The sequence below is a fragment of the Schizophyllum commune genome (assembly GCF_000143185.2).
Source record: "Schizophyllum commune H4-8 unplaced genomic scaffold SCHCOscaffold_1, whole genome shotgun sequence".
NCBI classification, from domain to species: Eukaryota; Fungi; Basidiomycota; class Agaricomycetes; order Agaricales; family Schizophyllaceae; genus Schizophyllum; species Schizophyllum commune.
The window spans coordinates 3346879-3367334 of NW_026089538.1; the positions used below are offsets into that span (position 1 = coordinate 3346879).

General features: G+C 57.6%; 10 protein-coding genes across 10 annotated transcripts; 4 read left to right on the plus strand and 6 right to left on the minus strand.

Moving 5' to 3' along the window:
- Nucleotides 1–78: 78 nt before the first annotated feature.
- Nucleotides 79–3013, minus strand: SCHCODRAFT_02607864 (uncharacterized protein). The gene is made up of 3 exons (XM_003034859.2): nucleotides 2316–3013; nucleotides 1733–2266; nucleotides 79–1683 (listed from the first exon to the last, which is right to left on the minus strand). Exons 1-3 carry the CDS (start codon nucleotides 2952–2954, stop codon nucleotides 226–228), a joined length of 2631 nt encoding a protein of 876 aa, XP_003034905.1. The 5' UTR covers nucleotides 2955–3013; the 3' UTR covers nucleotides 79–225.
- Nucleotides 3014–3185: 172 nt separating this feature from the next.
- Nucleotides 3186–5372, minus strand: SCHCODRAFT_02661944 (uncharacterized protein; the record flags this gene model as incomplete). Its single annotated transcript, XM_003034858.2, has 7 exons — nucleotides 3186–3377; nucleotides 3427–3565; nucleotides 3616–3921; nucleotides 3977–4287; nucleotides 4335–4443; nucleotides 4494–5248; nucleotides 5295–5372. The coding sequence occupies 7 exons, from the start codon at nucleotides 5370–5372 to the stop codon at nucleotides 3186–3188; spliced, it is 1890 nt and encodes a 629-aa protein (XP_003034904.1).
- A 107-nt stretch (nucleotides 5373–5479) lies between these two features.
- Nucleotides 5480–6919, minus strand: SCHCODRAFT_02485678 (uncharacterized protein; the record flags this gene model as incomplete). Its single annotated transcript, XM_003034857.2, has 4 exons — nucleotides 5480–5605; nucleotides 5657–6327; nucleotides 6380–6715; nucleotides 6766–6919. 4 exons carry the CDS (start codon nucleotides 6917–6919, stop codon nucleotides 5480–5482), a joined length of 1287 nt encoding a protein of 428 aa, XP_003034903.1.
- A 72-nt stretch (nucleotides 6920–6991) lies between these two features.
- Nucleotides 6992–7728, plus strand: SCHCODRAFT_02526445 (uncharacterized protein). The gene is made up of 3 exons (XM_003035692.3): nucleotides 6992–7281; nucleotides 7332–7412; nucleotides 7463–7728. The coding sequence occupies exons 1-3, from the start codon at nucleotides 7093–7095 to the stop codon at nucleotides 7658–7660; spliced, it is 468 nt and encodes a 155-aa protein (XP_003035738.1). The 5' UTR covers nucleotides 6992–7092; the 3' UTR covers nucleotides 7661–7728.
- SCHCODRAFT_02607871 (MFS general substrate transporter) lies at nucleotides 7728–10078 on the minus strand. Its single transcript, XM_050344280.1, has 10 exons — nucleotides 9665–10078; nucleotides 9454–9556; nucleotides 9336–9406; nucleotides 9260–9282; nucleotides 9151–9209; nucleotides 9035–9097; nucleotides 8925–8984; nucleotides 8626–8867; nucleotides 8178–8571; nucleotides 7728–8123 (listed from the first exon to the last, which is right to left on the minus strand). The coding sequence occupies exons 1-10, from the start codon at nucleotides 9785–9787 to the stop codon at nucleotides 7843–7845; spliced, it is 1419 nt and encodes a 472-aa protein (XP_050203081.1). The 5' UTR covers nucleotides 9788–10078; the 3' UTR covers nucleotides 7728–7842.
- A 253-nt stretch (nucleotides 10079–10331) lies between these two features.
- Nucleotides 10332–11538, plus strand: SCHCODRAFT_02695646 (uncharacterized protein; the record flags this gene model as incomplete). Its single annotated transcript, XM_003035691.3, has 2 exons — nucleotides 10332–11437; nucleotides 11487–11538. 2 exons carry the CDS (start codon nucleotides 10332–10334, stop codon nucleotides 11536–11538), a joined length of 1158 nt encoding a protein of 385 aa, XP_003035737.2.
- Nucleotides 11539–11594: 56 nt separating this feature from the next.
- SCHCODRAFT_02607875 (methylenetetrahydrofolate reduct) lies at nucleotides 11595–14392 on the minus strand. The gene is made up of 9 exons (XM_003034855.2): nucleotides 14053–14392; nucleotides 13798–14001; nucleotides 13684–13729; nucleotides 13514–13633; nucleotides 13308–13463; nucleotides 13135–13259; nucleotides 12240–13085; nucleotides 12070–12189; nucleotides 11595–11985 (listed from the first exon to the last, which is right to left on the minus strand). The coding sequence occupies exons 1-9, from the start codon at nucleotides 14134–14136 to the stop codon at nucleotides 11803–11805; spliced, it is 1884 nt and encodes a 627-aa protein (XP_003034901.1). The 5' UTR covers nucleotides 14137–14392; the 3' UTR covers nucleotides 11595–11802.
- On the plus strand, nucleotides 14251–15319 carry SCHCODRAFT_02607879 (ras-domain-containing protein). The gene is made up of 6 exons (XM_003035690.2): nucleotides 14251–14411; nucleotides 14467–14587; nucleotides 14642–14714; nucleotides 14771–14882; nucleotides 14932–15092; nucleotides 15143–15319. Exons 1-6 carry the CDS (start codon nucleotides 14308–14310, stop codon nucleotides 15202–15204), a joined length of 633 nt encoding a protein of 210 aa, XP_003035736.1. The 5' UTR covers nucleotides 14251–14307; the 3' UTR covers nucleotides 15205–15319.
- A 732-nt stretch (nucleotides 15320–16051) lies between these two features.
- Nucleotides 16052–19012, plus strand: SCHCODRAFT_065412 (putative GMC oxidoreductase). Its single transcript, XM_003035689.1, has 8 exons — nucleotides 16052–16311; nucleotides 16365–16460; nucleotides 16521–16675; nucleotides 16759–16973; nucleotides 17032–17494; nucleotides 17548–18220; nucleotides 18273–18325; nucleotides 18378–19012. The coding sequence occupies exons 1-8, from the start codon at nucleotides 16158–16160 to the stop codon at nucleotides 18597–18599; spliced, it is 2031 nt and encodes a 676-aa protein (XP_003035735.1). The 5' UTR covers nucleotides 16052–16157; the 3' UTR covers nucleotides 18600–19012.
- On the minus strand, nucleotides 18939–20350 carry SCHCODRAFT_02483791 (TAP42-like protein; the record flags this gene model as incomplete). The annotated part of the gene is made up of 6 exons (XM_050342829.1): nucleotides 18939–19113; nucleotides 19165–19319; nucleotides 19370–19741; nucleotides 19789–19956; nucleotides 20006–20212; nucleotides 20261–20350. The coding sequence occupies 6 exons, from the start codon at nucleotides 20348–20350 to the stop codon at nucleotides 18939–18941; spliced, it is 1167 nt and encodes a 388-aa protein (XP_050203082.1).
- Between the last annotated feature and the right edge of the window lie 106 nt (nucleotides 20351–20456).

Below are 20456 nucleotides of genomic sequence, written 5' to 3' on the forward strand. Positions count from 1 at the left end.
CCAGCGATTGCCTCCATCATCCTCATCTTCTCCAAGGTTCTTTACCATAAGTCTTTCACACTTCTGTCCTCACAGTGCTCCAGGTAATAAATATCCGCCCGTTGTGTATGCGCGCAATTACAGATAGGTAGTCTGATAGTAAAGGATAGTACAGCGAAACGAGCGTCGTCTATGGTCGAGCTCCGGAACAATCCAAGTGCACCGGCGGGACAGCGTAGCAGCAGACTATGGCCTTGCCGCATCCACCCAGCTGCCGCTCGGACTCCCCGACGCCGACCGCGATGTCCCTGCGCGTGACGCCTCAAGCCCCTCAGGCTCATCCCTATACCTCGTTGGCGGTTCGTGCTCATCCTCATCCAAGAATCCTTGGTGCAAACCCTCCTCCCCATGCGGATCGCCCCTCAGACGCGTCTGCTCGTCCGCATCCTCATCCTCATCATCCGACACCTCCCCAAACGCATCGTACAGCTCCTTCGTGCGCGACGCGCCCCCGCTGCCACCCGACCCATCTAATGCGCTCATCTGCACGCCGCCCGCGGTGTCGTCCCCGGGCAGCGCCGCGTACCGCTCGCGCGTGCGCACGACGCGGCGGCGCCAGAGGAAGACGCCGGCGCCGACGCCGAAGAGCACGACGGCGCCCATCGCGCCGAAGAACCACTTCTGTGTCGAGACAAGGTTCGCCATGTCGGAAAACCAGCCCTCGTCGGCGGTGGGGGTGGTGCTGGGCGAGGCGGAGGCAGAGTCGGTGGGCGCGGAGGCGATGTCGTCTTGTATGCTGGAGGTGAAGGCGGGTGCGGTGTTCTCGCCTTCGACGGTGTGGTGATCGCTATCGAGGCCGTTGGTGGGCTTGGTGAGCTGCTTAGTGGCGGAGGGAGTGATGGTGAGGGAGGGAGGCTCGACATGCTGAGGCGGGAAGACGACATTGTCGACAGGAGCATCGTACAGCACGGCCTGCGACTCGTCGATAGTGGTGCCCCAAAGGACCATATTCCAGCCGAGGAAGGTGCCGTTTCGTTCGTCGGGCACACCTTGATCGGATACCTTGATGGTCCAGGTGCCGACGCCATCCTCGCCCCAGTGCTTGACGCTCATGAACATCCATCCAGGGAAACCCTCCGTGTCATCGTCGTTCTTCCGTGCAGCGGCGAGGACGCTCTTCACCCCGCGTGGGCTGACAAGCTCGACCTCGACATCGCCCCGGCGAGCGTGGTTGATCCAGACCTTGATGTTGACGTGCTCGAGCGTCTCCAGATTCGACGCCGCCATCATCTCCTGCGTGACCTCCAGCGTGCTCGTAACGCCCCCGGGAACGATGAACTCGCCACCCGAGTACTCGCCCGTCTCCGTCATCGTGCCGTTCCCAAGCACGACAGGATCCGTGACAAGGCGCGACTGGGGCTTGACAAGCTGCCAGCCCTGCGCGGCCTTCACGAAGGCCTCCGCGTCGAGCGCGCCGAAGCCGTACTTGTAGCTATATGGCTTGCCAGAGAAGGTGTTCTCCCAGTCAGGATCATCCGGATTGACTTGGCGGGTGGTCTGCACGCAGAGGTACTGGATGTCACGCCATGTCAGATCGGGACGGGCTTCAAGAGCGAGGGCGAAGACGCCGGCCGCGTTAGGCGCGGCAGCAGAGGTTCCGCCATGCGAGGAAGAGCACTTGTCCTCCCCACGATCGGTCGTCACCTGCACATGCCGGTCAGCGATAGCTCGCACTGTCAATACGTCTACCCACGATCTGCTTCCCGCTGCCAGAGCTGTATGCAACGACGAGGTTCGCAGCACAAGGCTCAGAGTAGTACGGGTGGAGACCCTTATGGTCGATCGCCGATACAGTCACTGAATAGATGCTGTTCGTATAGCCGTCGAAGTTGCACTGATCGCCCGAGCCCGCGCCATTGCCGCTGGCAAAGACGAAGATCGAGCCAAGCCCATCGCGTCCGTAGTTGATGCCATTATGAACCGCCTTCTTTATGAGATGACCGGGGCCTTCCATGGAGCGGCCGTTGTCTGGCGGCCCCCAGCTGCAGCTGTAGATCGAGACGTTCTGATAGCCGTAGTTGAGTGCAGCGGCTTCGTCGACGTCGGAGATGGGGCCGGAGAGGATGCGCACGCCGGCGACTTTGGACTCGTATGCGATGCCAAGGCCGCAGGCGCTGTTCTTGCCCGCGGCGACCTGACCGGCGCAGCGGGTACCGTGATGATCGTCGGAGAGTTTGGGGGTGGGGAGGTCTTCGTGGTCGTTGAAGTCGTACGAGTCGTCTGCGTCCTGACGAGAGTGTCAGCGAGGTACTTCGAATAGGACCTTTTGCACGCACGAAGTTCTCCTTCAAGTCAAGACTAGTATAGTCCAGTCCATCGTCAACGAAGGAGGTGATGATGCCCTTCCCCGTGTATCCCATGTCCCAGACTGGCACGACGTTCATCATGTGCTCCGGGAACTCGTCGTTGACGAGGTGCCATTGCTGCGTGAAGAGCGGGTCCTCGATACCCAGGCGGTCCGCTGTCGTGCGCGAGGCGGATATGGGGGCGGGTTGTGGGGGAGCTGGTGCGCGCTTGTGTCGCTGGCGCAGCGTCTGCCGCTCAAGGTGCTTGATCGATGATAGTACATCGCGAGCGTGTCGCTCCTCTGAGCGGCGCCATAGAGAGGTGTCCGCCGCACGCTCCTTGAGTTCCGCATAGCGCGCCATCACTGGGTCCTCCGGAGCAGCGTCGCGCGCGGAGAGCTCGGACAGCGACTTCTCTACGGATACCAGCCAGTGGTTCGGGAGCTCGCCGGCCTTCTCCAGGACGCTGACACCGAGTGCGCGAGCGACGTCGGCGAGGGGGACGCCTGCGGCGTCGGAGTGCTCTAGGACATAGTAGTGATGTGTGTCGTGATTCCGCTTCGTGCGCGCCGCCGAGGATAATTCAAGGAGTGTCAATAGGAGCAGCAGCAGCGGTCGCGGCAGCTGCATTTTGGAGGAGGGATGCCGCGTTGGCGGAAGGAAGAAACGTAGACTTGGCAGAAGAAGCCTGCGACAACGGCGGCTGCGGCAGCGCCACGTGCGCTAGATCCCTTCACATCTCACCTGCTCAGAAAACGCTGCAGGACATGTTGAAAGCCATGGCGAAGCGCATAGATTACTAGATAATGTATATGGTTAGATGTGGTAAGATAGAGTATTGTCCATGTAATTAGCCGGCGTCTATGAGCGCCTCAACATGTAATCGACGAGGCAATACGTCTCGTTCTCCTTGCTCAGAAGCACAACATCCGCGAGCGGCGTATCGGCCGTCTGCACCTTCGAGAGGTCGTCGCCAGTCAGCGGCCTCAGCCACTCCTCAAAGACACGCTCCGGTTGTGACGAAGCTTTGACCTCGGTGTGCAGGGAAGGACGCTATGCAAACAGTCAGCTCGACAACGACGAAAAGTAGATTAGGACGTACCAATTTGCTCATGACCGCCACTCGCTCAGTATCCCCGGTCGTGTCGGTGAGCTCGAGCAGAAGTCGCGCGTCGCTCACTTGCACGAATTCATGATCCGTGTCGTTGCAATCCAAGCATGCTCGACGTATGCGTGGTATCCTTCTCGCTGGTCAGCACGCCACCCAACAGTCCCGGCACGTCCGACTCACTCCTTCTGACACTGCGCACACATCCGAACAATGCAGTCATCCCAGGACTTGCAGTCAACTGCGAGTGTCGCGCGAGCTACGACGGTGTAGATCTTGGACTTCGGTTTGTCGCGCAACTCGGCAAAAGTTAGGCCCACAGCACCGGCTGCTTTGGCAGGAGGTTTCGACGACGACGTAGAGGACTTGCGTGGTCCGAAGAACGTCCCGACCGGACGTTTCCCTTCGTTGGTCGGCGTCTCTCCCTTTGCGGGCAAATGCTCACCGTCCGGCTGTCGAGCGTGGACATTCTCCCATTGCTTCTTGCGGCTGAATAGAAGAATCAGCAAGCGATCACACGCATTAGAACCGTCGCAGAACGTACTTCAACAGTTCCTTGAAGCCGCGGTCTGCCAATGCAGGATTGACACGAAAGATGCGCTTCCTCTCATTCCCCCCAAGCTTCCCAATCGTCTCGCCCTTCACCGCACTATGCACGATACGCAAGTTGGTGATCCGGCAGAAGTTGCCCCTCGAAAGCCCCTGCGCGACCTTCGTCTGCACCTGCTCGGTGCATATCTTGAGCACGAGCCCATCGAGGCCCGCCGCCCAGGCAGGGTCGTAACGCAGATCCTGGAGATCTGGATGCGCGGAATAATCGGTGACATAGAGGTCGGCGCCTTCAACGTGAAGAACCTGCGCAGAGTTTAGGAAGGGGAGTGCGGCGCAGCGAGTCGACGTACCTCTACCACCGTGTCAAAAAAATCATTGAGCGCGACTTCGCCTATGGCGCGAGACTCAGGTTCCGGCGCCGGAGCGGCATTCTTGGTGGTCTCCCACTTTCGCTTCCTCCTACAGATATGTTAGGCACGACACAGTGGTTCACGCAAATGCAGACGTACTCCAACAGCTCCTTCAGCATGGGATCGCTCTCCGCGTCCGCCTCGTTCAGCTTCCTGAACTTGGCCTCCTGCTGGCGGCCCTCATAGTAACCCAGACTGTCTTCTTTGAGTCGACAATTTGAGATCGTGTAATAGTCTGCTGGGTACAGCTTTTCCGCTGCTGCCCTCGAAGCATCCCACATCTCGATCTTGAAGCAAAGTTTATCGAAGCGTTCTGGGACCCAAGCGCCCGTCGGCGTCCTCAAGTGGCCGTTGCTCGAGTAGTCGGTCACATATACGTTAGGCGGGTGCTTGTCTGAGAAGACGGCGACGATCTGGACGAACGTAAGCACACGGAAGAGGCGATCGGGAAGAGCATTCACCTCAACAGTACAGTCGAAGAAATGCAGACTATTACACCGCTCGAAGGAAAGATCTGCGATGCGAAGGAGCGGCCTTCCTGTGTGGTATTGTCTCTGAGTGGGATTGCTGACTGGCGTCTCGATCTGGATAATGCGGCCCGACGCCAAACCAGCTTGATCCTCCTGATTCTTCTCCTGCCTCATCTCCTGCCACCACTGGTGCAGATACGCGCAATACTGAGTTTCCTGTTCGTCCGCATGCCAGAATGGCGAAAACGACACAAATTCGCCCTTTAAGATGGCGCTCTGCGCAACCTCGTCGCCTATGGTGCCGTGGGTCATAGACCGCGTATCAGGATCGTAAATTGCCCATTGCAAGCGGTTGCCGTAGCCAATATTCTGTCGGTCGGTCCTCTGGACTGCCGTCAGCCGCGTATCGCTTCATATGAGAGGTGCCTACCTTGATGTTACGGAGTATGATGACCTGATCCTGCTTGGGTTGTGGCGCCCACTCTCGGTGTTGCTTCGAATAGCCCATGATACAGACTGAGGACGGGTGCTTGGATTCCTTATCGAAGACGCTGGGGTCAAATACTTTGATATAAGAATGCCAATCTAAGATCGGTTCAGTAATGGTCTGGACGCCTAGTGCGACGACTCGCCTCCCATTTTGGTCTGCTTGACATCCTTCGCGAACTCGACTATCCCGATGACGGACCAGAGCTCGCCTGCAGGCTTGTTTTCGACTGTGTTGAGAGCTATGTATCTCTCCTATATGTTGGTCAATATCAGAGTCCTCAGGCGAGGGAAGTGGAGACATACTCCTCGCCCAGTAGTAAGCACAGTCGAGCCCTCCTCCTCACCCGGTGCGGTGAGTTGGATGATCTGACCACCAGGCGGGGGCCAGGTAGCAGGTGTCGCAGGTGGAGCTGGGGTTGGTGTAGCTGGACCAGCAGATACAGACTGCACCGGCTGTATGGTCGGCGTAGCTACCGTTACCGGCTTCGGTGACGGTTCCGCGGTCGCTGGAGCAGAGCCCTGATTTGGTGATTCTGCCGCGATTCTTTGCTTTTTCCGTTTTTCCTGTCTCTTCTTCTTCTGGCCCTTGCTGAGTTTCTCAACACCTTCGTGCGGCTCCTCGGCCGGTGGCGCTGGCTTCGGCTTCTTCTGCTTGGACTTGGCTTTCGACCCGGCGGTCCCCTGCTTACTGTCTCGTTGAGGGGCATGCTCAAGCTGTTCACTGGCGACAGGTTCGGGTTCAGGTTCGGCACGCAGAACGGAGGGTGCGTTGACGGGGCTTGAACCGCATACGGTATTTGGCGGTGTCGGCATGGATTTAGTGGTATTCGACCGCGTCGGAGTGCGCGCCGACAATGACTCTTCGTGGCTAGGTGCAGCAGGTGCTAATGTTGTCCGGTCGTCGGCGACCTCATCGACATCCATATCATCGGACTCGAGGGATTGCGATGAGGCGAACTTGTTGAACCAGTCCGCTATTGGAGATAATGAGTACCAAGACACCACACATGTGGCCTATAGACACACCGGTGTTAACGACCTTCCCACAAAGCCGCTGGTCAGCACAACTCCTGTACTGGTAGATCACGTTGGTGTGGTACTGCAGCACCGGTGAGTCGTCGGACTCGAACTTCGCTCGGCGAGCATCCTTGAGGGACAGGTATATCTCGTCTTGCGGTTTTATCGTTATGTCTCGCTCGCGGAGGGATGCCAAGCAGGCAGCGTCGAAGTAGACATATATAGAAAGATGTCGCTTCTGTCCAGCGACGACCTCAGTGCTGATCGCCTTGAGCTCAATCTTTCTTTCGAGGTCCCTATCGCGCACTCGGACGACGCGCAGAGCATAGTACTTCTTGCTGTCCTCTGAGGTACAGATCAGCTTGCAATATGAGCTGTATATGACTGTCACGCACTTGGCTCGTCGAAAAATCTGTTCACAGACGCCTGATTGGCTGCGTCTTTGAAGAAGGCTGGCCAATCTACGGTCGAGACGTCCAATTTCGGTAGCTTGGCGTCGCGGGAGCCGTCCGGACAATCATTTTGGCGCTTGCGACCCGTAGTCGACATGACGGGACAGGACAAGATACGCGTCCTGTCACAGCGTGACACATTAAGCAAAGCCAATCACCTGACCGTTGCGCGCTTGTTTTCGAACCACCACCATGACATGAGGAAGCCCTGCGCTTGAGCCCAAATTCTACCCACTTTTCTCGCTACAAAGGCCTATTGACGAACACAAGATGTCTGCTGCGTCTCCCACTTTGCTTCCCCGGGAATCTCGGTTTCCCTTGGTGTTGCCACACCTCAATCAGCCATACATAAAGCCTTTGCCGCGTAAAGTACAGGTCTATGGGCGGCTCAATGCATACCGAAATCTGGAGCAAGAAATTGCGGACCTAGAGGATGAAGAGACATCGCTCGATACTGCGGTTAGTTGCGGCAGTCGTCTCTTGACCGCCTTCATTCTGACCGCCTGTAGATGCGCAATATACGCGACAGAGGCTTCAATTTCCTCGTTCCTATCGGCCGGAATCTCACTCAGCAAGAAGAGAAGAATGATGTACGGGCCTTCCTTGCCGCCACTTGCAATCATTGCTGACAGCCACACAGGAAGATGACGGCGAAGACGACGATGTTGACGACTCTGGGTCCGAGGAAGGCGCATCACAACCAAGCACGCAACAGACGGACGCTTCTGAGGAAGATGAGGACGAGGACGAGGAGGAAGAGGAAGAAGACCTTGATGCAAGTATGGAAGACCGTGACGAGGACGATGAGGAAGATGAGGACGAGGAAGAAGAGGATTAGTGAACTTGGGTGGCAGATATTACATGCGCAATATATCTCATCAACTTCCCGCGTGCAGACATTCTGAGGCAAAAGAAATCATCAAACGTACAGTCATCATCGGTACCCCTCGTGAATACATGAGTATCGTGTACAACAACCGTGACATCAACCCAACTCTCCCCGTCTACTTAGTACTACCCTCACGCCACATACTCCGCCTTCTCCCCCGTCGGCGTCGCCGGCTTCTCCTGCGGCGCGCTCTCGTCCGCTAATCGCACAACCTCGAACGTCTCCACGCCGATCTTGCGGATGACGATCCAGGCGAAAGGTAGTGAGAACACGATAAGCCCGATGTTCAGGCCGATGGACAGCCAGTCGGTGGTGTCGCTCGACTTGATGCCGTATGCGACGGCCTGGCCCGCGCACTCGATGCCGCGGAGCGTGCCCGTCATGTAGGATAGGGTGATGAAGTCGTCAGACACTGGAGAGTAAGTCCATCAGTCCGTGGTCGAGATTGCAACAGAGACAGACGTACTCTGACTCAAAATCCAGTACAACGTCGTCTGCGTCGCCATCGTCGCCATATCGAACAAGAAGAACAGCGTGAAGGTCTTCCCAAACCACGAGCTGTCCGTCCAGTCGATCGTCGGTTGATGGTCAATCAACTGCTTCGTTACGATCGCCGTCCAGAGCCACAGCAACAAGTTGAAGGCCATCAGTCCGATGAAGGCCCACCGCGCGCGCTGCTTTATGGAGAGCCGCTGCTGGTCGAGGAACCAGCCAATGCCGAAGCCGCCCATGATGTCGGCAAAGTTGATGACGAAGGCGCAGAGCGAGCGCGAGCGGACGTTGTAGAACTGCGTTTGGAGCGTGCCAATGTACGACCCGTAGAACCATGAGGTGAAGAAAAGCGGGCAAAGGAGGAGGATCTGGAGGGAAGCTTAGATGTGCGGTATACGACGCAGGACGAAGTAGATACGTACATTGGGTGACGAGACGACCTGGAACCACTCCTTGAAGGTCTGCATCCAGCCGGTCTTGCGGAAGTGGATGGGCTTCCCGTCACGGCGTTGCACCTTGTCGGGGCTCGAGATGAGGAGCGAGATGAAGGGGCCGGCACACATGATGCCAATCAAGACGAGGTATGTGACGAGGGAAACGGCTCCCGCTGAGTCCTCCTTGATGTTGAGGCCAAAGATGATCGCGCCTCCGACAACGGGAGCCGCTGTTAGATGGTCGCCTGAGCGGGGAATTGCATAGAAAAAATGGTCAAGCTACGAACCTGACCGCATGAAAACCCAAAGGCCTAGCATTTTGCCTCGGGATGCGGATTCGGGATATGCTATGCGAGGGTAAGGGAGCGCTTCTTGAAGAGATAAGACGAAGACGTACATGTGATGATGGGCCCTTCGACGGCGTACATGAGGCCGTCAGTCATGCCCGAGAGTATAGAACCTAGATAAACCTCGTCAGTCGGGACTGCATATGCAAACCAGAATAGCACTCACCCAGCATTAAGAACCACTGGGTCCCATTTTTGGAGTTTAGATATAAACTCCCAGCGTATCTGTGGCGGAATGAGAAATTGGGGAGGGGCGAGAAGTTGATCACACAAACATGATGTCGCCAGTGCTAGAGATCTGCAGGAGGATTAGCATGGGTTTAGAAGGTGGCACAGATCTGTTGAGCGCACCAGAAGCGAAAGACGGACGCCAATCTTGCTGACGATGACACCGCCGATGATGCACATGAAGGCCATGAAGACTGTACAGTGTCAGCTGAGCCGAATGGCGATAACGGTGGGGACGGACCATAGCCTGCGGCGGATGTCGCATTGGCATACCATGGGGTAGCCAGACCTCCCGCACCGAGGTTGCTGAGCGCATTGTACATGCCCGGTGCGCAGAAGAAAACCTAGTCGGACATTCATTCTTGTCCTTGTGAAGCAACATAGGAAGTACGAACCATCCCTGCCCAAAGGTGAGCCTCATCCCGCTAACACAAAAATCGCCACTCACCAACTACGATCACCTGGAAGATCGTACTGCGGAACCAGTGGACCTTGTAATACTGGCCATCTTGGGAGCCCTCAGACTCGGCAGTTGCATCCTTGGGGAGGGCGGGGACAGAGGTCGCGTCCGCCATGGTGCACGCAGTGAAGAGGAAGGATGGGGAGGGGAGATAGAATGACTCTTGCCGTCTATATACCTCTGTTATCGGGCGCTCCAGTCACTCGCGGCACATGTATCAACTCTGTGCTCTATCGGGCCATGGCGAAGCTCCAGCGTGCGGGGACACCGGCGCCAGAGATAAGGTACGCGCCGCACGTCCGAGTCAATAGCCTGCCGCACTGTCATCGGTGGCTTACGGGGCGGTTTCTGAGCTTTTCTGAGCGGCGGAGACGCTTTAAAAAGGAAGAATGCGTGGGTTTCCTGCCATCATGGACGTCGAAGACAACCAAGAGGATCGCCAAGAAAGTTCAACAAAGGCGTGCTATCGCTGACCGTGAGCTCGCCCTTAGGGGCGAGTGATCGGAATGATCCGGTTCTGGTTCCGCTCACACGCCCCGGACGATCGGTCCGGACGCATCTTGACCTCCTCGACGTTCGTTCCACGATCGACCAAGTCATTCATTCAAGTTTTCGCTGAAGATCCGAGGGTAGTTCTGACTCGCGCATCGCAGGAAGACATGACAGCCTCGCTGGAAAGACCCTCGCCGGCGCAGGAATGTCCCGAGGACGTACTTCATGAAATATTGAAGTGGGTGGACGCTCTAGGCGCGGCTGCTTGCGCGGTCGTCTGCAGAAATTGGTACCTCGCAAGCCGGATGCGTCTCTATTCTTCAATCAAGCTGGATACCTCGGACGTTGAGCGCATGTCGTCTCTCCTCTGGACACTTGTGGAGGCCGCCCCAAAGACATCCCTCGCCTTCGTGCGCGATGTGTACATTCTGTACGAACGGAATCTTGACAAAGTCCCGCGAGCAGGTCTCTTCAGCTTCCTGTACCGTCTTCCATCTATACACAATCTTCTCTCCCTCAGGATCTGGCTCATGACTTATGATTTCGACTTCGCGGAGGCAGCTTTCGCTCCCATCTCTGCCCTTCGCTCCCTCAAATCCATTACGCTCGAAGGGAAATTCCTGGACCTAGCGCAGGCGCCCAATCGAAACATCTTCACTCTAATATCCTCCCCAAGCCTTCGTCGTGCACACCTAGAATTTGGCGCACCCTCGCAGTTCAACGCCGAATGCGATGTGCCAACCAACATAACCTGGCTCACAGTCGAACCCAATAGCTTCCTCGGCTGGTTCAGAAGGCTAGCTAACCCTTCCCTTACCAAGTCGCTCACGCGCCTCGACATCATCATGTCGGTCATCGTGAATAAGAAGAACGTCACCGTCGAGCCCCTCCGCCTCTTCACCCGCCTCACGCATCTCGTAATCAAGACGGACGTCGGTGGCCAGCCGCTGCTGCACGAGGTTGTCGGGCATATGCCAGCCCTGCGCGCACTGTACGCTGGCTGGGGTACGTGGAACGAGAGGCTGTACGACGTGCTTCCGCCCGCGCTTCACAGTCTCTGGCTCGACGTTGGCAACGATAGCCATAGTCCGCGCCTCAGCAATCTGCCCATTGAACGATTCGCGCAACACGGCCTGCGCGCGCTCGCGATCGTATGCACGGGCCAAGACGCCCCCGAGGTTTCCGAAGAAACTGCCAGTGCTTTGGATGCAGGGCTGATTTTTCGAGTGTACAAAGGCGCCCCGCCCGACGTACTCGACGAACGGCTGCTCATGTAGGTTTCCGCCCTACAAGAAAGGTTTTACCACTGACCTGCATCGCAGGCAGCCCGACGGCGAACCTATCGGCGTATCGCCTGAGCACATACCGCAATAGGTCCCGTCTCCACTGCAAGCGTCGGCCTCTCAAAGGCGCATAGATACGAAGGATCGCACGGGAGCTGCGCAAGTGGTTTGCAGAGGGCTCTCACTCGCATCCAACGTCAGTGATTTTCCGGTGCAACCAAGGCGTGATGAGGACACTATCTTGACTATCGCTACAGGTTATATTGTGGCAACTACATTCCAAAGAAATCGGCCTTGCCGTTCTCTGTTCATGCCCCCCGCCTCCAAACCCCTACCCTTTGACTTCATCTACCTTCTAACAAACATCCTCCGTTCCAACCCCTCTCAAGAACTTCCACAGCGCGTCTGGGTCCTTATAGTCGTGGTGCACGATGCTCACCAACCAACGAGTGTCGCGCACGTTCTCGAGGAGCTTGCGCTCCTCTGACCCGGGGCGGTAAAAGCCGGCCCAGTCGGACCAAATGTCGAAGGCTTCCTCCTGCAGACGGAGCGACGGTCAGCGTCATATCGCGATAGACAAAAACTTCATTGCCACAAAAGGCGACAAGAATCGCCAACGCACCTTCCAAGAGCAGAACGACTCGCGCTCAATAATCGTCGTCTGCACGATCTCTTGTCCGGGGAAGACACCCCACGTCACCGCGTTTCTGCCACCTTCGGGGACGTTTCCTCGCAGGTCACCCTGCAATCAGGATCAGATGCTGCCACCTACGTGCTCTCGACCCTACGCACCTGGTAGTTTCCCGCGAACCAGTCCACCCAACCATACCCATTCGCCTCCACCGCGCGCGACACTTGTTCCACGTCCGCCTCCTCGCAGAAGAACTCCACGAAGCACTTCTGGAACACGTATCCTGCCCGCGGACCCCATCCCACGACCTCGTCCGCCGAGCTCACGCCATCCACGGCAGGTTGCGAGCCTACCGTCCACCACCCTCTCGCCGTCAGCTCCCTCAGCTCCGGCAAGATGATCTTCGACTCCGGCGACAGCGCCGTGGGCGAGAACGGCGTCGTCGGAATCTTGCCCTCGAGGTAGTCCACGAAGATCTTGGTAAGCTCGTCGAGCGTAGTCGGATTACCTGCGCTAGTCGATGACAGCGCGTTTGTGTATGCCTGCCCAAAGCTCCCCCAGGGCCCCAGCTCGCCGTAAGCGGGACTCTTCACATCTCCAAAGCGCCCGTTCGGGAAGTCGTCCCACGACGCCGCGTTGTTCAGCTCGCCGCTGCCCGCGGGCGCGCCCACGGCCGGGATGTCCTTCAGCCCGTGCGTCGCCTTGTCCGTCGCGGCGCCTGGTGTAAGGACGAGGTCGGCGGCGTCGAGCTGTGGGGGCGGGTGCACAACGGTGGAGGCGGGGCCGTCGGCGATGAGGCTGTTGTGGCCAGTGATGGAGGGTTGGGCAGAGGCAGCAGCAGCGGCGTGTGCCGGTGTCCATTTCAGGATCTCGAGCACGCGTGTCACGCTCTTCTCGAGGTTGAGCGTGCAGAGGTGGATGCCGGGGATGCCTGCTTCTGTCGTGATGCGGCGCACCATTTCGACGGCGAGCTCGACGCCGTAGTCTTTGACTAAGCGGTCGTCACTCTGGGTCGATATCAGTTTGTGGTGCGAGGGATGTGGGTTATGGATATACCTTGATAGGCTCGAGGGCGGTCATGATGGATTCGGGAACGCGCGAGCCGCAGAGCTTGGTCAGACGAATGAAGGTGGCATACGTTTGGATAGGCATAACAGAAGGGATGATGGGGACCGAGATACCTTCGAGACGTTAGGCGCATGTCAAAGGCTGATTGTGGTACAACTCACCGGCTTCCCTAACCTTCTTGACCCATCGTACGAAGTTGTCGACGTCGTAAAAGAGCTGCGTGATAATGAAATCGGCACCAGCGTCAACCGACTGCTTCAAAAAGCCGATTTCCGTGTCTTCGTCGTTCAGTCGCTCCGTATGCCCATCAGGGTACGCTGAAGCGAAATGAGTCGATTGCACAGGGAAGTGGGTTCAGCGCCGTTACCTGCAACGCCCACAGAGAATGTCTGCGCGTATGGCGAGCTGCGGATGTACTTCACAAGGTCAATCCCGTGCTGGAACCGCGGGTCGATGGGCGTCCACTCTTCTTGCCCCCTTGGAGGATCTGCGCGTGAGCTCGCAATCGTTCGGCCGAACTAATCATCCGGGACGTACCGCCGCGCAGCGCGAGGATGCTCTCAATGCCGCGTTCTTTGGCTGCCTTGCGCGTATTCAGCATGTGTTCCGGGTACAAGCGCAGAGTAAGACTGGAACGGAGAGGACACTCACCGCAAGCGCCTCATCCACCATGCCGACCTTCATGTTCGTGCAGGTGAGGTGCATGACAGTGTCAAGGCCATTCTGCTCCTGCGTGACACCAGCAAGCTCCAGTGTGCGCTCCTTGGTAGACCCCCCTGCTCCCCAGGTGATGCTGATCGCGAGCGGATCCAGCTCGGCCAGGCGACATATTCGGGGCACCAAGTTCTCAAAACCCTTGGGACGCGATCAGTATTCCTGGCGCCTCAGATGGGTAGGTTAGCGCACTTGGTCCGTCCTCGGAGGGAAGAACTCGAAGGTGAAGAACGGGTGCGGCCCCTTGTGCTGCTTGATTTTGTCCGCGAGCTTCATGATGGGCGGGAACAAGGGGAACAACCACTTTGGCTTGCGCCGGGAGGACGGCTATCCGGCCCGGCGGGATCGCCATTCGCACGGTGCGGCACGCTTGCCTCCTCTCCCGCTCGTCGCGCCGCCGCCGTCTCGCCTCGTGCTCCTTACCTCCCGCTCTCTACGCCCTCCGCGATGGACTCGCCTGCGACTGCCGACTTCTCCTCCTCCCCGCCAAAGCGCACGAAGATCGTGCTTCTCGGCGACCAGAGCGTCGGGAAGACGAGCTTGATTACTAGGTATGTATGCAGCCCGGGATGCGTGATGGAGGGCGACTGACAGACATGGCGCAAGGTTTATGTACGACACGTTCGACAACACGTACCAGGCGACCATCGGCATAGACTTTTTGAGCAAGACTATGTATCTGGAGGACCGAACCGTACGATTGCAGCTATGGGATACTGCAGGCCAGGTGCGTTGCCATTGTGCGGTTGGGTGCGTGTACTTACGAACTTGCGGCGTTTAGGAACGATTCCGGTCGCTCATCCCATCCTACATACGTGATTCCTCTGTCGCCATAGTCGTGTTTGACATCACAAGTGCGCTCGACCCATCGTCCGCTTGCATGGCACCATGCTCATGAGACGCTGTTCAGATCGCCAATCCTTCCTGTCCACGTCAAAATGGATAGACGATGTACGGTCAGAGCGAGGGAACGACGTGATTATCGTCCTTGTTGGCAATAAGGCCGACCTTTCCGACAAGCGGTATGTGTCCAAGCATTCCTGTTGCGTACGAAGGCTTAGGCCGTGCCAGACAAGTCACGCTGGAGGAGGCGACCGCGAAGGCGCAGCAGCTGAACATTATGTTCATGGAGACATCGGCGAAGGCGGGGCACAACGTGAAGAGCTTGTTCAAGAAGATCGCCATGTCCTTGCCTGGAATGGACAAGGAAGGCCAATCAGACGCAAACACCAGTGCGTACCTACCATCTCCGCCACCATCACGGTGTGCTGACTGCTCCTAGAGATCGATGTGTCGACAGCCCAGACGGGGGAAGTACCGGAAGCGTCGCAATGCCAGTGCTGAGCTTTAGTAGTCTCGGTGTCGGCGTGTACTCCCCTTCTTCTCTGTGGATACCTTTCTTCTTTTGCTTTGCATCCGGAGTTCACCTTCTCGTTAATACATTCATTTGCTCCTCTCACCTCGCTGCTCACAAGCAACGCGTCTCTGCTTGTTCAGTGCCTGCTTCGTCTAAGCAGCTCGGCTGATGCCGCTTTCGGCGCGACGGGCCGTGATCCGTGCTGAGCGGCCATAAACTTGTCAGCTGACAGCGGTGGCGAAGTCACGCCGCTGAAGCAAGTTGAACTTTACCGTTTCGATTCCGGTTCGACGCGCTGAAAGACCCTGCGTTCAGCGCATTGCTTTGCTAAACGATGCTCTGAGCCCCGCAGAAAGCACAGGATGCTTGTTCACCTGGACAGACCCTTCGCTACGAAATAAGGTACGTCACCGCGCTGCGGTTGTGAATGTCATCCTTCTGCAAGTTACGGGAGCGGTGGACAGATAATCGGGTGCCACTCGCACACATCGCCTCAACAACGTGTTCGTCAACCATTCCAGGCGTTCATCGAGCCTGCGAATTGACGTCGAGTCGCTCCAAAGTCAACCTCGTAAGCAAATTCGGCTCTAAATATACTGTCTTCCGCCCGTACCCGCGATCGAGGATGGCCTGGAGGCTAGCGCCGCCTATGCAGGCTCAGCTTTGTGGGCGCGAACGTCCTGAGCGCCTGTGGCACACAGCCATCATTACGTTGACCTCTTAGCGCCCGAAGAGAGGTCGTCGTGGGACACCAAAATGGTACACATCGCCTCGGTTCATTGAAACGACGCGGTCGCCTACCCCCGCATGCCATTTGAAATCTCACCCATCGCACTCTTTTCTTAACCCTCATCTTCCTGCCTGCGCCCCTGCTCCTCGCAGGCCTGCTCCGCTCCTTCATCGTCGTTGCCTAGCTCTCTTTCCCCGGCAGCGCGCAACTATGCGGTACTCTTCCCTCCTGCCCCTCGCGGTCGCGGCTGGCGCGTCTGCGTCGCCGTCTGTTCACTCCTTCCAGTCCCGTGCCAACATCGTCTCCGACGACAGCAAGCTCGCTGACTCGTACGACTTCGTCATCGCCGGGGGAGGTCTTGCAGGTGCGTTCTGGCGCGGTCAGGTGGCGATCATCACGCTGAACGCGCGCCCAAAGGCCTCGTTCTCGCTTCTCGCCTCTCTGAGGACTCAAACACCACGGTGCTCGTTTTGGAGGCCGGGGCTACTGGCGATGATGTGGCAGATCAGATCAGTAAGCTCCTCCTTCCCCACACATGTCGGAGTGCGTCAGTGTTGACTTGGTGATCACCAGACAAGCCCGCAAACGCGTACTACGACTCCCTCACCGGCTCGAGCTATGACTGGGCATACAACACCGCGAAGCAGGGTTATGCGAACGACCGGGCCATGTCCTGGCCGCGCGGCAAGGTGCTGGGCGGCAGCAGCGCTATCAATGGCATGTACATGGTGCGCAGCCTCATCCGCTCGCTGTGGCTGCGCCCTCTGACGGTCTATTTTCATCGTTCCCCAAAAATCGTTCCGCATTCCAGGTCCGGCCCAACAAAGCCGAGCTCGATGCGTGGTCAGGGTTGCTCGACGGCGACAGCGACGCGGGCAACTGGAACTGGGATAGCCTGTACGCGGCGATGAAGAAGTCGGAGACGTTCAATGCTCCTTCTTCGGACGTGCAGAAGCAGGCGAACATCCAGTATGACGATTCGGTTCACGGCTCGGACGGCCCTGTGCACTCGAGCTACCCGGGCATGTAAGCACCGCCTGTCTAGCGCGCAGTCTCGGAGCTATGCTTACTGACATGCCCCTAGTACTTTCGACTTGGTCGGCGATTGGACGGACACCTTCAACGCGGTCGGTGTCCCGACTGTGGAGGACTCTGGCGCTGGTTCCAACTCGGGTGTCTTCGTCGCGCCTTCTGCGATCAACCCGAGCAACTGGACGCGCTCGTACTCGCGCTCCGGGTACATCGACCCGCTTCCCCCACGCGACAACCTTGCGATCCTTGCCAACGCGATGGCCACGGAGATCGTCTGGAAGGATCAGAACGACGGCAACAACAAGGTTGCGTCCGGTGTGAAGTTTGCGGCGTATGCCGGTGCGGAGAGCAAGACGGTCAATGTCAACCGCGAGGTCATTCTCGCCGGTGGCGCTGTCGGCAGCCCGCAATTGTTGATGCTCAGCGGTGTCGGCCCGAAGGACACCCTGCAGAACGTAGGCATCGACGTTCAAATCGAGCTTCCTGGTGTTGGGCAGAACCTCCAGGACCACATTGTAGGTGGCTTATATCCATTCCAATCTCCTATCTAATGCATTGCTATCATCAGTCGTCGTCCGTCACCTACTCAAGCAATGCGGACACCATGGGCAACCTGTACAAGAGCGGCGGCACGAGTGATATCGATCTGTCCTTCATCAACTCTGCCACCGCCTACATCAACTTGACGGCGCTGATGGGCGCGGATGCTGCCGATGCTTTGAAGTCCTCCGCTTCCAGCGGCCTTGACAACTACCTCAACAGCGTGCCCAGCAGCTCCGACCAGGTCAAGGCGGGCTACAAAGCCATTGCCTCGGTCGTCACCGACCAGTTCTACGGCAGCGACGTTGGCCAGGTCGAGGTGCTTCTGAGTATCACCGGCGAGAACAGCGTCACCATCCAGGTCGCGCAGCAGCACCCTCTCTCTGTCGGGCGCCTGTACATCACCTCGCAGTCCGCCTTCGATGCGCCGACCATCGATCCGGGCTACCTCTCCAACTCGGCTGACCTTGAGATCATGCGCGCGGGCATCAAGTACGTGCGCGAGATCGCGACCACGCAGCCGTTGGCGGGCCAGCTTGGTGATGAGGCGTGGCCGGGCAAGGACGTGACGTCCGACGACGACATCGACAACTACGTCCGCAACTCGATCGGCACGGAGTACCACCCCACGGGTTCCTGCGCGATGCTGCCCCAGGACAAGGGCGGTGTCGTTGATGCGAAGTTGAAGGTCTACGGAACTTGTGAGTTCTGGGTGATAATGGAGTACGACACAGTACTGACACTCTTCCTCAGCTAACGTCCGTGTGGCCGACTCCTCCGTCTACCCCATCGAGTTCTCGTGCCATGTACGTTTCAGCGACTCAAGTCTGCGATTCATAGCTGATCATGATCTTTCAGTTGGGCGCCGCCACCTACGGTCTCGCCGAGCAGGCCGCTGACATGATCCGCAAGCAATACAACATTCCCGAGTCGACCGCGACCTCATCGGGGTCCTCGTCGACATCGTCTAGCGGCGGCAACAACGCGGCCGACAACAACAATGGCGCGCTCCTTTCCAGCCCATCCACCCTATGGACTGTTCTGGCTTTATCCGCCTCCGCTGTCCTTACCATGCTCTGAACGTGAACAATCGACTCGAGGACTGGACCTGGCTGCACTTGCATGTAGCGCGCACCGCCTACACTAACCCACGTATTTAAACGGACTGTCCCTACTTACACCATCGTAATGTTCACTTGCGAACGGACTATTGACTGTTGTTTCTTTATTGGCCCGAGGCCACCCACCCAGCGGTCGCTGTCACGACATGTGTATGTACCGAATATCTCCCACACGCTACTAGCTAGTTACTAGACGCTGTACATACATTTGCATTCTACACCACTAATGCGCTGGACTGACGACTGTACACGGCCTCACGTCCTCTCCATGTCTACGTACGACGTCTACGGTCACAGACTATCCCCGATTCATGGTGTTGCCGGCCCCGCGGGCATGCGTATCCGTATACTGCGCCCAATTTTCGTCCTTGAGACGTTTCTCTTCGGCCCTGCGCTCGCTCTCCGCGGTGCCATCCATCTCTGCGTCCAGGGCGAGTTGCTCGGATTCGGTGAGCGCGCTCTCCGATGCCTTTCTGATGTTGGAGTCAGTAAGCGGTCGGCAAGTGTCAAGTGCGTGGACGAACCCTCCGCCCGAGATGAACTTGCCCCGCTCTTTCTCGATCTGCAGGTACTCGTCGACGGTCATAGTAGGTAGATTGTGACCAGGTCCGAAGACTTGGTTTTGCAAGCGCGCTCGATCTGCGGCTCCGGCTGGAAGGATCGTAAAGGGACGAAGAGGCTAGGGAGACTGGTCAGGGGAGGCACATCATCTACAGCGATGTCACTAACCTTGCCATCCGGGTCTAGGAGAGGACCATTCGCATCCGACCCCTGCGGCACGTCAATACGCCACATCGCGTCCTGCTCCTGGCGCTGCCTGGATCTAGGATCTAACGCGTCTGCAGGCGTGCGCGATGGCTCTTGTGGCGCGCTCTTCAGCAGATCGAGCTCCTGGTTGATGCTCCCCAGCTCAGCTTGCGCTTTGGCATAGCAAAGCCTTAGCAATATGAGCGTCGTCTCCCGCAGGATCTCGTCGGTTTCCGCGTCCTCCTCCTGATCAGAGGTCGTTGTAGCGGCGGGAAGTAATGATCCAATGAGATCAAAATCGTTGGGGGTGTCGTTTTCCTCGGCTGCACGCTGATTTCTGCGCTTGCGCAGAGCCTAGGATAATCAGAATGGCGGAAGGAGCGAGGGACGTGCTAGCATACCTCTACTCGGCCCTTCAGTTCTTTCTCTTTCTGGAATTGCTTGATCTTTGTCTCCCTTCGCCGCGCGGGGTCGGGGATTGAAGCAGTCCCCCGCTCGTGCAGCTTGCGCTCGTCTTCGGGAACGATGTTATAGTGTTCCAAGGTGAAGATGAACGTCTTCAGCTTTGACTGGAAGGAATTCAGCGTCAAAGACGCGTATAGAAAGCTGGGGACGCACTTCAGCCTGCTGCAGCAAGCGCATTCTGTCATCACGCTCCAGAGCCTTGACTCTCCCCAGCACCTCCGCGATCACATACGGCACGAAGAGGTACACAAGATCAGGCGTTGTGATATCCTCTAGCGTCTCATTTGGGCTGAAGAGTGAGAGATCTAGGACGCGCGCATTGACGTTCTGAAGGTCCGCGAGGCTGGTCCTGATGAGATCCTGGAGGGGTGTCAATGCCAGTTAGGCAGAGAACCGCTAAGTGGCGACCTGCGTAGCGTCGTCAGCAGTCGGGAGATCGTAAGCCTTTGAGGCTGCCGATAATGCTTTGCTGAACACTCCTGAGAGGGGGGCGGACATGATGGTCGAGGTGCAAGATGATGTCTGTCGACAAGTCACAATGAACTCGATGTGACGATGCTCACTTCCATAACTTTCCACTTGCCACCAGAACGCGAACCAAAGC